Below are 15199 nucleotides of genomic sequence, written 5' to 3'. Positions count from 1 at the left end.
TTAATGATTTTCTTATGTCTTTCAAGTTTGTACAAATAAAGTTCAGAAATGTGTTTCCCACACATTTGTAACCTTACTTCTCCAAAACTGTTTTTTATAACGTAATCCACTGGAATAGGCTAAATGTTTTGTAGCATCGGACAAGCCTGAATTTTTTAATGAATTTCTTGGGTATAGTGAATACAAAATAAATGAAACAACGTGCTCAGCTGATTACATGGATATCAGCTATACTGCTTTCAGAAGGGTTTGGGACAGAAACATTTAGGCCTCAAAAATCTGTTTTTGTTGATATGTATATTTTTTATTAATTTTTGCTGTTTTCACAGCAGAAAAGAATCTTAGAAAAAAATCCAAATTGTCTTGGTTAAAACTGGTAGGGTGGTCTACACTTCTGATAGTCCTAACCTTCTGTTGTAGGATAACTCGAAGGAGGAAAGAAATCAGACAGAGGTGTACCGCATGTCAGGGATTCCTGTAAGTATCACCATCTTTTTATGAATTTTGATCAGCTACTTAATCTTGATGACTATCAGTAATTTGTAGAAATGTATATACAAACTTGTGATAAAAGTAGTAGGAAACCTTATACCTTTTCAGTATAAACAGTCACATAAGGAAGTGACCTGAAAAGTACTTGCAAATAAGCATTTTCTTAACCACTTGTTAAGAAAAGGCTGTTAGCCGCTGTGCTTGGGATTTTTGTTTGGTTTTGGTTTAGAGTTAAGCTGTTGATCATGTCAGTTCCAAACTCAGAATAAACACCAAACCCTTTACAAAGAATTAATTCAATTAACGAATTCTTTTAAAAATTGAAGGTTTGTTCCCAATTCAAAATTAGATACAAAAGGTCTGGCAGAAATTAGCTGAACTTTGATAGCAAAATTTATGTAACCAGAAGAGCAAAAATGTTGAACTTCCTTTCTTATTTTGATGGATTGTCCTGGAAGGATTGTTTTTGTTTTAAAGATTCAGAAAAAGAAACAGCTTGAATTCATAAAATGTTTTTGCAGTTGCAATGCAAGTGGGAGAGTAAAACAATAATAACCAATGAAAATGTAATTTTAATCCCAAGTATTATCTGCATAAGGTAAAGTGATTTAATTGAAATACCCAACACCAAATTCATGTTCTAGTTCATGAAGAGTTACTTTCTTAAGTTGCTGCTGTGTACTGTATGAGTTACAAATAGCAGTGTGTCAGAAATTATATAAAAATGCAAAAAAAAAGGTTCACCTAGACACCTCCTCAGTTCTCCTTCTTTTTGTAAATGGCAATCACGAGTAACGCTACCAATTTGATAACTGGACTGACCCACAAGATGACATGAACTTAATATCTTCTGCACTAACTTGATGGATGGGCCTAAATGTTAGTTTCATTTATTTACTGAAATGAAGGAGACAAAGTACAAAGAGGAAGCAGTTCATTTTTAACCAATGAAAAAGACCCCACTGCTCCTTCCCCTAAACAGCTCAGGTGACCAAAAGTTTCAGATGCCTAAGTAATCCATCTCTACACACTCAGTCATCTTCATGGTCATTCAAAGTACACCTCACTACAGCTGACCGAGTGGAGCGAGCTTGTTGTTTGGACTGGAGTTTAGTGTAGGTGATGTGCGATCGCAGTCTTGGTCAGCTTGTCACATGTGTTGCTTACATGTCTTTATGCATTATCTTGAGCATAGTGGCTCCTAAAAGATTGTGAAATAGTTGGAAGGCTAGTCCACTGAATGTGAAGCCTGTAGTGATAAGGCATAGGTGAAGAGCTGTATTAAAACAGTTGTAATCGGTGGCAATTGTAAATATAATAGTACTGGAAAGTGCGCAAAATAAAAAGAAAAAGCTCAAGTAAGCTTTAGTTCAATTTAGATTCAGATTCTAGAGCTCAAGAAACACCCAAAACGAGTTCTAGATCTTGTAAAAAGATGGAGAAAAACATGCATAATATATAACTGTGAACCCATTCATAATATAGAGGTAATGAGCAAGAGAAATTATATGAAAGATCAAAAGAAAGTGGAGGGATTGCTGGGACATCACTTACCTTGAGAACAGATCTGCACTGAAGGTAGAAGGAAAAAGAGAAGATGCACAGAAACCTAGCATCAGAAACTTGTGCTATAGAGTAGTTTTTTAATAATACAACATGTCCAAAGTAGAAAGAGACCACCAATACAAAGAGCTGGGTTGTGTTAGTGCCGTACTGAACAGGTTTCAAGACACTACTTAACTTTGTTCCTTGCTTTCTGAGCACTTGTAATTAAGAGGCCCAGATTTTGGAGATGAAGCTTTTAATTTCAAAACACTTAACAAACAGCAAACTTAATTTAAATATACAGAATAATGAATTAACATCTGCACAATAAGTAAATATTTTAAGACAATTGAAATATATGAAAATTGTTGATAAATAATATGATTCCAGCATTTGTTTTATGTTTAGAGTGCCATTTTGAGCCATTTGGGACAGACATGGAGCACAGTTATGGCCAGGCTGAGTGTAGTGAGCTTGATGAAAACAGAATATTTGGGGTTTGCAAGGGTTTTTAAAGGAAGGAATAGAGTCTTGCTGCTGTTTTCGTGGGTACTCATAAGCTAATCCTGTTTGGTTGACTACTGGAGCAAAGTTTTGTACATCAAGGTTGCCAATCATTGTGTTGTGACTCTTTGTTTAAGCCAAATGTTTAACTGATATTTAGATTGTGCTCACTTAGCCGGTAACTGATCATTTTATCAGATAAGGTGCAGAGGCTGCATTCCAAATGCGGCCCTGTCAAGAAGAAGCTGATCTTAAGAGCGTCTGGCAGTGGCTTTTAAGACTAAGGGCTCATGTTGCAGATATAGCAAGCTGAATAATGCCAGGCTGTCCTACACTGCAGTTCCACATCTTTGACGATACAGCCACTGCTGGACGCACTGATGACATGTGGAGAAGTGTGGCACCCAAGACTCTGCTGGGACCAAATGCACTGTGTCCTCCAGAGTGGCTCCTTCATCCTCAGCCCTAACCACTTCTGAACGTTACGACATTTGTGATTGATTGTCATTAAATTCTTGACAACTGTATCCAATAACACTAGCATGATTGCTTCAGTCAGTGGCATACGTTAAGCGTTTTATCTGAGTCTTCTGCATGTGTTTTATCTGCCACACCTGTATCCCCAAACTGCTCGGGCATAATGGCAAGTAATAAGACATCTCCAATTACATTTGCAGAATGAAAGCAGAGAGTATAGATGTGATTTTTTTTTTTTTTTTTTTTAATTTATTTTTTTCTCCTCTCGTTGCCGTCACACTCTGTCTGTGACCAGTGGCCCACTTCTTCATCTGAGATCAGCATTCATGGCAGCAGTAACCTGTTGTTGACAGCTGCACTTAGGACAGCAAATGAAGGTTCTTTACATTGTCCTGTTTTAGAGACAAGAACTTTGAGGTTCTTTGCCTCTTTTTCCACTGTTGCCATTGACTCACCATACAGATTGTTTAGCATGGTCCATCATCCATCATTGTTTGAGGGTGGCAGCTGGGCAGAGTTTGGAACATATTCTTGTAATTTGTGTAGAAATATGTGCACCCTTGCTTTTATAAATCAGATATTTTTTTTTTTTTTTGGCATATGTATATTTTCATGCTTGAATCCACATAAAATTTTATAAATAAGAACCCTGGATTTTATAAGTGCTCTTTGGGCAATATTACAGTAAAAGTAAAAAGTATGTGAACCCCTAGGAATTATCTATATTTATGTCTAATTCCCATATAAAACATGGTCGTATCTTCATGTCAGTCACAATAATGAACAAACACAGTCTCCTATAACTAAAGATACACAGATTTTCAGAGAATTTTTGACCATATTGAATAAATCATTCAAACTGTGAAACTGAAGGTTGGAAAAAGTAAGTGAACCCTAAGCTAATGACTTTTTAAAAAGCTCATTGCAGTCAGAATTTCACACACCTGGAGTCCATTTAATTAAACAAGTTCAAAGGTGTGGCCTAGAATGACTTTGATTGGTAAAAAAAAAACACTATAAAGTTTGAGTTTGAGCTTTTGACAAGAAGCATATCCAAAAGGGAATCATGCCTCGCACAAAAGAGCTGTCTGAAGAGCTACGATCGAGAATTGTTAATCTTCATAAGGTTGGAAAGGGTTACAAAGTCATCTCAAAGATTTTAGATATTCATCAGTATACTGTTAGGCAAGTTGTCTATATATGGACCCAATTTATTGTGGCTACTCTGCCTAGAAGTGGGCGACCTGCCAAGATGACCCCCAGAGCACAACGCAAAGTCAGCAATGAGGTAAAGAAGAACCCTAGAGTAACAGCAAAGGACTTGAAGAAGTCATTAGAACTGGCTAAAATCTGTGTTCATGAGTCAGCTATATGCAAAACATTGAACAAGAAAGGAGTCCATGGCAGGACACCAAGAAGGAATCCACTGCTATCAAAAAAGAACATTGCTGAACGCCTGAAGTTTGCGAAAGAGCACTTGGACACTTCACAACGGTACTGGGAAAATGTTTTGTGGAGTGATGAAACCAAATTTTAACTATTTGGAAGGAACAAGCAGAACTTCATTTGGCGTAAAAAGGGCACTGCATATCAAAATCAGAAAATCATCCCTACAGTAAAGTATGGTGGAGGGAACATCAAGATTTGGGCCTGCTTTGCAGCATCAGGGCCTGGACAGCTTGCCATCATTGAGGGGAAAATGAATTCACAAGTTAATCAACAAATTCTCCAGGATAATGAGAGGGTGTCTGTCTGTCAACTTAAGCTCAGAAGAGGCTGGGTGATGCAACAGGACAATGAGCCCAAACATCGTAGCAAATACACAGCACAATGGCTTCAGAAGAACAAACTCCGCCTTTTGGAGTGACCCAGTCAGAGCCCAGATCTCAATCCTATTGAGATGCTGTGGAATGACTTGAAGAGAGCCATACACAGAAGACAACCAAAGAATGTGGAAGAGTTATGGCAGTACTGCATGGAAGAATGGGCTAAAATTCCCCCTGCATGATGTGCAGGTCTGATCTGCAGTTACAGGAAGTGCTTGGTTGAGGCCGTTGCTGCCAAAGGAGGGTCAACCAGTTATTAAATCCCAAGGTCCACTTACTTTTTCCACTACCACTGTGAACGTTGAATGCATTTGTAAAATAAAGACATGAAAGAGTAGAATTTTTTGTGTGTCATTGGCTTAAGCTCATTGTGTATATCAGATCATTTTTTATGACCAATTCATGCAGTAAACCAGATAATTTCAAGGGGTTTGCATACTTTTTACTTTGACTGTATATGTGTTGGGGGTTCCAAATGACCTTATGGGAAGGGGAGATGACCTCCAGCAGTTCATGAATTACAATCATTCTTCCAATGGATTGCAACTGAGAAAATAAAAAGAAGTGTGATCTCTGTCTTTACCTGACTATTTACAGGAGCTTTTTAAGGCTATGTTCACACTGCTACTGTATGTTTGCATTCGAAAATGGAAGACATGCGTTTCCATTTACAGATTTCATACACACTACTGCAGCATTTTTAACATCCAAGCTGTATACTTCTAAAAACGCCAGCTTGGTATTAAGGTGTGGATGGGTGAATACGTAAAATTTTGAAAGTACAGACTCTAATCATACTCTGATTTGTTCATGCTTATTACGTGGTCCCTCCCTGATTTTATTGTGCCCTTACAATTCATTAATTGTTTGGTCTCCCTTCACAGAAGGGAACTACATTTTGACATACTGGATACAGAAGACTTGCCTTCCAATGCAAATGTTGTGTTGCTTACCTTTTCACGTCTAAATTGCGTTTTATATAGTTTCAATGTCATTTACATGGGGTAAAGGCGAATGATTTACCAGTTGCTACAGTTGTATGATTTGGCAGCATAACCATCCCTTCAAGTAGGACACTTCTTCCGGTTTCCACTCATGTGCACCTTCATCATATGTGCTTTTGGTTGCTTGAGTGTGGATAGAAATATTTTCATAAACGATGTGGAAACTCTATTGCAAATGGAGTTCATTTTTGTTTAAAAAACATGTGACAAGGAAAGAAAATGTTCCTCATGGTGTCACCTTTGTTAAATGGCTTCACGTAAAAGGGATTCTTTGCTAGAAATGATGTAATTGCTTTGGGAGCTGGTCCTGCCCACTTGAATGTTTTACTCCTTCACAATATGCTCAAAAAATTCACAAGAAGTAACTGGCTTGATGAGATGTATGAAATAAAGTTGTTAGATTAACGTGTCATCAGTCTTCATTTTCATTTTTTTGGTACATTTCAATATTAAATATGGTTTATAAATATGGTTTATATGCAATAAAGGACTCAAAATTCTTACTCATTTATTATTTCTTTACTTGCAGGAAGAGCAAGCTGTGGCTGTGGCCTGGTCAGATAGCCCTTATTTATTCATTGTAAGGGTTGACACGTTACATGCAAAAAAAGATGACAGAATGGCCTCCACCGACAAAGGCAAACTTGATTTAAAGTGGTCTTTCAACAGTAGGTGTTCTGAAATTTGTTATTGACTAATGTATCCAGGGGTACCTAAGATTATTACATAAGCCAATTGATATCTGTTAAGAGTGATTGCGCCTTTGTAACTGGTTAGTAAGAATTCAGTAAGGTTGTTTTAGTATGCTGGGAGCAGAATTGAAATTGCAAAATTGTAGAGAAAATTCTATCTATAAAGAAGATATTGTTTCCTCGTTTAAAAAACATTCAGAGAAAGTACAATATTAGGTTTACCCTGTAGCTTCTTTAACACTACAATTACCAAAGCCTATGAAAGAACTCGTAAATCCGTCCCACCTTAAATCCCTTTGCACCTCTCCGTCAGTGTCTTTTGTCTCGTAAATGTGCCAATAAGCAGCAAGCAGCTTGCTATCACATCACCACAACGCCGCACAAGGTTTTCTCAGCTCAAGTATGTTTACCTGCGTGTCCGTTGCTTAGAGTTGTATAGAGTAAATACTATATCGTTATTTGGTACACATGCATTTCATGTGTGTTCCGTGTCTACAACAATCTATGTAAACACATCGTTGAAACATAAACTTTTTTTATGTTTTAGTAATAATTGACAAAATGTAGACATGAAGCGTATAATGTGTGAAGCCTGAAGTCCAAATATCAAATAAACACTTTCACAAAAGGTACAAGTATAACAAAACAAATACACTTTTATTCAAGAACATAACTGCAGAAAAAGAACCCGCAATAGCGTGCGACATTGGCACGTCTTTAACATGTTCCCTTTGGTGGCGCAACGGTAAGAACTGCTGACTGGAAATCAAAAGGTTGCGAGTTTGACTCCGGATGCCTCACTTTTGAGAAGTGAGCAGCTCTTATTCTTACTATTTTAGAATAAAAACATAAATGTGATTTGAGTATGTAACAGCCAGTGTAAATTTATGGTACTCGTAAAGGTTAGCTTTTTTTTTTTTTTTTAATTCAGTTTTATTCTCCCAGTCACGTTCACGCTCCCCCCATGTGACTCTGCTGTTTTCACATAAAGACACGCTATAGCAGAAGTGAAGTTATTGTCTGTTATTACTTACATTTTTATTACTCTTTATTTTAATATTGTTTTTTTTTTTTTTGTATCAGTATGCTGCTGCTGGAGTATGTGAATTTCCCCTTGGGATTAATAAAGTGTCTGTGCCTATCTATCTATCTATCTATCTATCTATCTATCTATCTATCTATCTATCTATCTATCTATCTATCTATCTATCTATCTATCTATCTGTCTGTCTGTCTGTCTGTCTGTCTGTCTGTCTGTCTGTCTGTCTGTCTGTCTGTCTGTCTGTCTGTCTGTCTGTCTGTCTGTCTGTCTGTCTGTCTGTCTGTCTGTCTGTCTGTCCGTCCGTCCGTCCGTCCGTCCGTCTCAGATGATGATGAGGGTTCTACATTGGAGAAAGAGTGCATGTCACACTTTTACTCTGGAAGCTCTGCAGTCTACTTGTGACTTTACGCTGTAGGACGTAAGTAAATAAATCAGGGTAAATAACATTCGATCTGGCTTTTATATACAAAATACAGTGACGGCAACTTCCACCTGCAGCTATAGACTCTTCGGTATGCAAGAGACTCTCTATGCTAGTGTTTAGATCTGGATGGTGTATGTGCCCAAAAAAGGAGTCTGACTGCAATCTCGTGCCATTGCTTGCGAAATGAAGTGTCAGCACACACTTTTCGTGGCATTACACATGTATTTTTTGAGCATGCCCCTGTCGATCAAACACAGGAAGCTCTGCAGTCTACTTGTGACTTTACGCTGTAGGAAGTAAGTAAATAAATAAATCAAGGTAAATAACATTCGATCTGGTTTTATATACAAAGTACGGCGACAGCAAAAGTTTGCATTCTTTCTCCGATGTAGAACACTCGTCATCATCTGAGTTCAACTCTGTCTATACCTGTGTCTCTGTTTTTTGCCAGTGCGGTTTTGACATCATTTACCATAAAGTGCATACTAATTCAGCGTGAGCAGGAACGCAATAAAACTGAATTAAAAAAAATTCAAGTGACAATGTGATAGGAAGAAGACAGATTCACCAGTGTTTGTGTGTCAGCTTTTATCCATCCAGATCAGAGAATTTCCAGTTCCATTGTCTCAAAACACCACTCACATCTACAGTTATTCCCAGTTTCAAATAAAAAGTAACAGCGTCACATCCTTGGGGGTGGGTGGGTTGTAGTATGTATCGTGATTGTGTCTGAGAGAATAAAAGTGAAAAAAAAAACACGCTAACTTTTGCAAGTACTACAAATTTACACCGGTTGTTACAAACACAAATCAAATGTATGTTTTTATTATATAATATTAACAATAAGAGCGGTTCACTACTCAAAACGGCAAATATACGAGGCAGTCAGGATCGAACCGGGGGACCCTTGATTACAAGTCAGCAGTTCTCACAGTTGTGCCACGGAAGGTGTTGTATCAGCCTTGTACCTTTTGTGAAAGTGTTTATTTGATCTTTGGACTTCAGGCTTCACACATTATACTGTTTATGTCTACATTTTGTCATTTATTACTAAAATGTGAAAAAGTTTGTTTTAACAATGTGTTTACATAGATTGTTGTAGAAACGGAACACACATAAAATGCATGTGTTCCAAATAACGATCTATTATTTCCCCATACATCTCTAGGTACCTGACTCCCAGATAATCAAGGCATGAGCTGTTAGAACTTTGTGCCTGTTCTACAGCGGTGGGGGGATGGAATAGTAGGCTGCTTGCTGCTTGTCTTGATTGGCACATTTACAAGACAAAAGACGCTGACGGAGAGGTGCGAAGGGTGGGACGGATTTACAAGTTTTTTCGTAGGCTTTGGTAATTCTAGTGTTAAGCTTGCCTGTCGTGTTCCTGGATTTATACCGAGTTTGTTTTTGATGACAGATCTCTGGGTAAATTCTATTTTGTATGCATCTTTATTCATAAGATCTTTTCTAGTTTTTCACAAAAGGTTATAACATTCATTTGTTGTATAAATTTGTCTGAAAACACACTTGCTTGGGAGAAAGAAGTGACATGCTGGAGCACAAGCGTTGGAGAAGCAGTGTTAACATTTTTTGGGGAGGGGTGTTATACTTGCAAGTTTTTGTTTGTTTTTATATGTCTTGTAATTCTCTGTTAATTTTTCATTTTTAGTTTTTTTGGCGCCTTCATTTTGTGTTTTGTTTTTGTTGGTGGACACCATCATATTGTGTATTTATCGATTATTTTTGTGGCTGCGGCTATTCCTGCCACATTGTGGATGTTATATCATAGGCAACTTTCTATTTAAGGTAGTGGCATTCTAGCGGTAGTGCCCATGTTTCTGGATTCAATTCTAAAAAAATAACAACCTCTTAAAAATCTTGTAAGCCAGTCCGTGTTCTTCTCGAGTTTGAGTTTTAGTTTGCATACAGTCCATCAAATCTAGGCCGTACGCCACCATAACAGCAGCCTTCATTTTATTATGCTTTTATACAGTGAGAGCATCCCAAGTATTATTCTGTGTGTGTGTGTGTGTGTGTGTGTGTGTGTGTGTGTTATATTTTTTTTGTATCATAAGCAAGTTAAATGTCTTGCTCAGCCTTGCATAAAAGACTCTGCGAAAGTGTAGGGTTGGCGTTAAGTATTTTTGCATCTCATTATTATCATTTATGACCGAAAAAAACGTTTGTTATACTGAAATATACATTTTGTTAAAGCCAAATTCATTAAATATGATGTTGTATGAACGTTTGTCCAGGCAAACAAAAAGTATTTGTTATTCTGAAAATTTTGTTACTTGGGTATTCCCTATAACGGGATTTGAACTGTGTGTGTGTGTGCGTTTGTATTTTTTTTTTCTATAATGCCAGAAAGGTTGTTTTTTGATGTTCTGATGGTATTGTGTATTTTTTTTATCTGCTGTTTCATTGTAAATGTAACACTTAAGTATCATCAAGCAACCAGACTTAAGCTTAATATTTCATAAAAAATGTATCTTGTCTGCTAATCTGCAAAGGAAAGCAGAAGTACCCAAGAACCATTTGACAGTATAGTTAATTTCTAGAAAAAATCTATGTAGAATTGCAGACAACATCAAATAAGCAGAGACACTGTGGTTTATTCTGGTTCTGCTGCTATATCTAGATGATTTAGCGCCTTTAAAGATTACTTTAATATTTTTCATTATGAAGTTATTTCCTCAAAAACATGGTATATATGCATTTGCCATACAAAATTGTGTTATAAAGTTAAGCCTTTTCTATAAATTAAAAAAAATATTGAGTCTGCCCTGCCATATTTTAACAATAGAATTACCAGAGTCTATGAAAAAACTCATAGATCTGGCCCACCTTAAAACCGTTCTCAGCTCTCTTTTGTCTTCTAAATGTGCCGATTAACACGAGCAGCAAGCAGCCGGCTATTCCATCCCCCACCGTCGCAGAACGTTCACTAAGTTTTCCCAGCTCATGCCTTGTTTGATTATCTGGGAGCGACTGCACTGCTGGAGTTTTAGAGTGGAAATAATAGAGCGCTATTTGGAACACACGCATTTCATGTGTGTTCTGTTTCTACAGTAATCTGTGTAAACACATTTTTAAAACAGAAACGTTTTTCATATTTTAGTAGTAAATGACAAAATGTAGGCATAAACTATATAATATATGAAGCCTGAAGTCCAAAGATCAAGTAAACACTTTCACAAATGGTTCAAGGATTATACAACAGCTTCCATGGCGTAGCGGTAAGATTTGCTGACTTGTAATCAAGAGTCCCCGGTTCGATCCCCACTCACTCCTATATTTGCCGTTTTCAGTAGTGAGCTGCTCCTTTTGTTAATATTATACAGTACACACATACATTTGGTTTGTGTCTGTAACACATGGTGTGCATTTATAGAACTTGTAAAAGTTACCGTTTTTTATAACTTTTATTCTCTCTAAATCACGATCACGATACATACTACCACCCAGGGATCTGACGCTGTTATTTTTCATTTGAAACGGAATAACTGGAGATGTGAGTGGTGTTTTGAGACAATGGAACTGGACATTCTATCATCTGGAGGATATAAAAGCTGACACACAAACGCTGGCGAATCTGCCTTCTTCGTATCTCACCGTCACTTGATTTTTTTTTATTCAGTTTTATTGAGTGTTCCTGCTCATGCTGAATTAGTGTGCACCTTATGGTGTATGATGTCAAAAAAACAAAAAAACACAGACGTAGGTATATATGATATTTGGAATTAATCATTTTATGACCTGTATAGTACATTCCGGAAAACTTTGTGGAACAGATGCAACATTATTCATATTATTCATATTCATTTGCATAACATCTTGCGGTTTGTAATCAGTGACTGCGTGTTTTTCTTCCCCAATCTTGCCAGTCCCCACATGTTGCTGTATGCTGTTTCTTTTGTACTCCAGGACATGCAGAGGATAGAATAGTACAGAGCAGTAAGTTCAGCGATATATGCAATCATCAGATTCAAATGTTAACTGTTTACACACACGCAAGGACAGTCTTTCCTACATTTACAACGTGTGTACCTGTTACAATGTACATGCTTCTCTCTATGCTGTGGTTCCTATTACACACCTGAAAGAAAGAGACAATATATGTGAAAACATCATCGCACTAATGCAATATTATTTGAAAATGAACAGCGTCAGATCGGGTGTGGATTTATGTTGCCGCTATTACTGAAAGAAAAAAAAAGATCAATATGTGCGTTGATAAATGCAGCACTGAGTAAGCTCACGTGTGATCAAGAGTCACCGGTTCGATCCCCACTCCTGTATTTGCTGTTTTCAGTAGTAAGCGGCTCTTTTTGTTAATATTATACAGTACACACATACACTTGGTTTGTGTCATGTTAGAGCGCCTGAGCTTATTCAGTGCAGCAGGATCAACGCACATGTTGATCTTTTTTTTCTTTCAGTACATGTGCCTTCTCTGTTTATTTATACATCTAGTGACTTTTCTGCCTGTCTGTCTCTCTATTACGCAGTGCTCTGTCTGTCTGTGTGTTATGGGTCTTAAAAATAACAGTTATAAGGACACCTGTTCATGTTAATTGCAGTCTCAATTGTTAAAAAATATTTTAAAAGGAGCATCCCACACGAAAATACAGTAATCCCTGGCTATATCGCGCTTCGCCTTTCGCGGCTTCACTCCATCGCGGATTTTATATGTAAGCATATTTAAATATATATCGTGGATTTTTCGCTGCTTCGCGGGTTTCTGCAGACAATGGGTCTTTTAATTTCTGGTACATGCTTCCTCAGTTGGTTTGCCCAGTTGATTTCATACAAGGGACGCTATTGGCAGATGGCTGAGAAGCTACCCGGCTTACTTTTCTCTTTCTTTTGCGCTGACTTTCTCTGATCCTGACGTAGGGGGATTGAGCAGGGGGGGCTGTTTGCACACCTAGACGATACGGGACGCTCGTCTAAAAATGCTGAAAGATTATCTTCACGTTGTGATCTTTTGTGCAGCTGCTTCCTGAAACGACATGCTGCACGGAGCTTCGCATACTTAAAAGCTCGAAGGGCACGTATTGATTTTTGATTGAAAAACAAACTCTGTCTCACTTTGTCTGCTCCTGACGGAGGGGGTGTGAGCTGCCGCCTTCAACAGCTTACTTTGTCTACTCCTGACGGAGGGGGTGTGAGCTGCCGCCTTCAACAGCTTTGTGCCGCGGTGCTTCACATACTTAAAAGAAAAACAGCCCTATTGATCTGTTTGCTTTCCTCTATCTCTGTGACATGATCTGCTCCTGACAAGCACTCCTTTGAAGAGGAAGATATGTTTGCATTCTTTTAATTGTGAGACTGAACTGTCATCTCTGTCTTGTCATGGAGCACAGTTTAAACTTTTGAAAAAGAGACAAATGTTTGTTTGCAGTGTTTGAATAACGTTCCTGTCTCTCTACAGCCTCCTGTGTTTCTGCGCAAATCTGTGACCCAAGCATGACAATATAAAAATAACTATATAAACATATGGTTTCTACTTCGCAGATTTTCTTATTTCACAGGTGGCTCTGGAACGCAACCCCCGCGATGGAGGAGGGATTACTGTATAACGATCTCATTAATTGACAGTACATACCAATTTATAAATTTTATGTCCGTTTGAGGTTAAAAAGAAGAAAAAAAAGAACACTTTCTCCTCAACGGGGAGTCGAACTCAGGTCTCTGATGGACAGTAAGCCTGCAGTGCTCTGAGACAGCAAATCTTACCGCTACGCCACGGAAGCTGTTGTATTGTTCTTGAACCTTTTGTGAAAGTGTTTATTTGAAGTTTTGGATTTCATGCTGCTTCACACATTCTATAGTTTATGCCTACATTTTGTAACATTTATTACTAAAATATGAAAAAGTTTATGTTTTAACAATGTGTTTACACAGATTACTGTAGAAACGGAACACACATGAAATGTGTGTGTTCCAAGTAACGATCTATTATTTTCACACTAAAACTCCACTTCACTCCCAGATAATCAATCAAGGCATGAGCTGGGAGATGCTCGTGCACGTTCTAAGTCGGTGGGAGGATGGAATAGCCTGCTTATTTGCAGCTTGTTTTTATCGGCACATTTAGAGGACAAAGGACACTGGCGGAGAGGTGCGAATGGTTTTAAGGTGGGCCGGATCTACAAGTTTTTTCATAGACTCTGGTAATTCATGGGGCACGGAGCACTCGGGGGGTGTGGGGTGTGGGGGGACAAAACCCTAAAAACTTAGCAAATATGTTGTCTTTGAAGCAGCAAAAGTTATAAGAAAAGATGCCTTCTGTGTTTCCAACACGTGTTTAGGACAATAAAATGGATCCGAAAATAATAATTTTATTGCATATTCCTGGTTACATTTTTCTTGAGGTAAGGATATGTTGCTCTCATAAATATAGAAATAAATCAACATGACACTTAGCTCGTGGCACAAACAATTCACTGTGATGTTGCCTTTGTGAATAAACCATGCCCTAATTGATGGAAGGTAAGTGCTGAGGAAGTGTAGATAGCTGGCCTTCTTTTAAAACGGCTGAATCTCATAATAGTGGTGGTTTTTTTTTTTTGTTTGAAAATAACATGAATTAAGTTATTTTACAATGTGTGTGTAATCTCAGGGCATGGATTAATGCTTTATAACTTTCATGGCTTGACATATTGGGTAAGTTTTTAGGCTTTTGTTTTCCTGTCTGGCTTCATCTTCCATGAACGTCCAACACCAGGACAGACTCTGTATTTTTGCTCTGCATCCTACCCCACCATAACCTCTTGTTTATGGGGGAGGAGCGAAATATTTAGATTCGACAAAAATTCCAATCTTCATTTTTCACTGGATCTCAACATTTTACGGTCCCCTGATACCTAAAACATTGATATCGCGATGATGAATGTGTGTCTGTCTATGTGTCACATTTTCTTGAGGACTTTTTAGAGCTAAAACAGCCTGACGGAAAAATACCAAACGCGAAACTTAAGCCTGTTATGAGATGACAATGCTCTGATTAGTTTTTGAGCCAAATCGTGCAAGAGTAGAGGCACTCTAGAGGAACCCGCAAATAACTTAATTCTGCAAATAATTATGAATTCTTCTCGTCAGTTGCTGTCGTAATGACCTATTTTATAATCAGAAAGATCAGCATAAGAGCGTTAAATAATTATTGAAATGTTATAGAATAGTTCAGG

At 37.8% G+C, this 15199-nt stretch overlaps 1 protein-coding gene across 2 annotated transcripts in view; it reads left to right on the top strand.

The window, feature by feature from the left end:
• LOC114667106 (transmembrane protein 87A-like) overlaps positions 1-15199 on the top strand; it is a 138542-nt gene that overhangs the window by 78690 nt on the left and 44653 nt on the right. For both annotated transcript variants that reach the window (XM_051920073.1, XM_051920072.1), the window contains exons 6-7: positions 421-477; positions 6378-6516. In XM_051920073.1, coding sequence (XP_051776033.1) covers positions 421-477; positions 6378-6516 — 196 coding nt within the window. The remainder of the gene's footprint in view (positions 1-420; positions 478-6377; positions 6517-15199) is intronic.

The sequence above is a fragment of the Erpetoichthys calabaricus genome, chromosome 16 (assembly GCF_900747795.2).
Source record: "Erpetoichthys calabaricus chromosome 16, fErpCal1.3, whole genome shotgun sequence".
NCBI lineage: Eukaryota > Metazoa > Chordata > Cladistia > Polypteriformes > Polypteridae > Erpetoichthys > Erpetoichthys calabaricus.
This window is presented reverse-complemented; position numbering and strand designations above follow the sequence as displayed.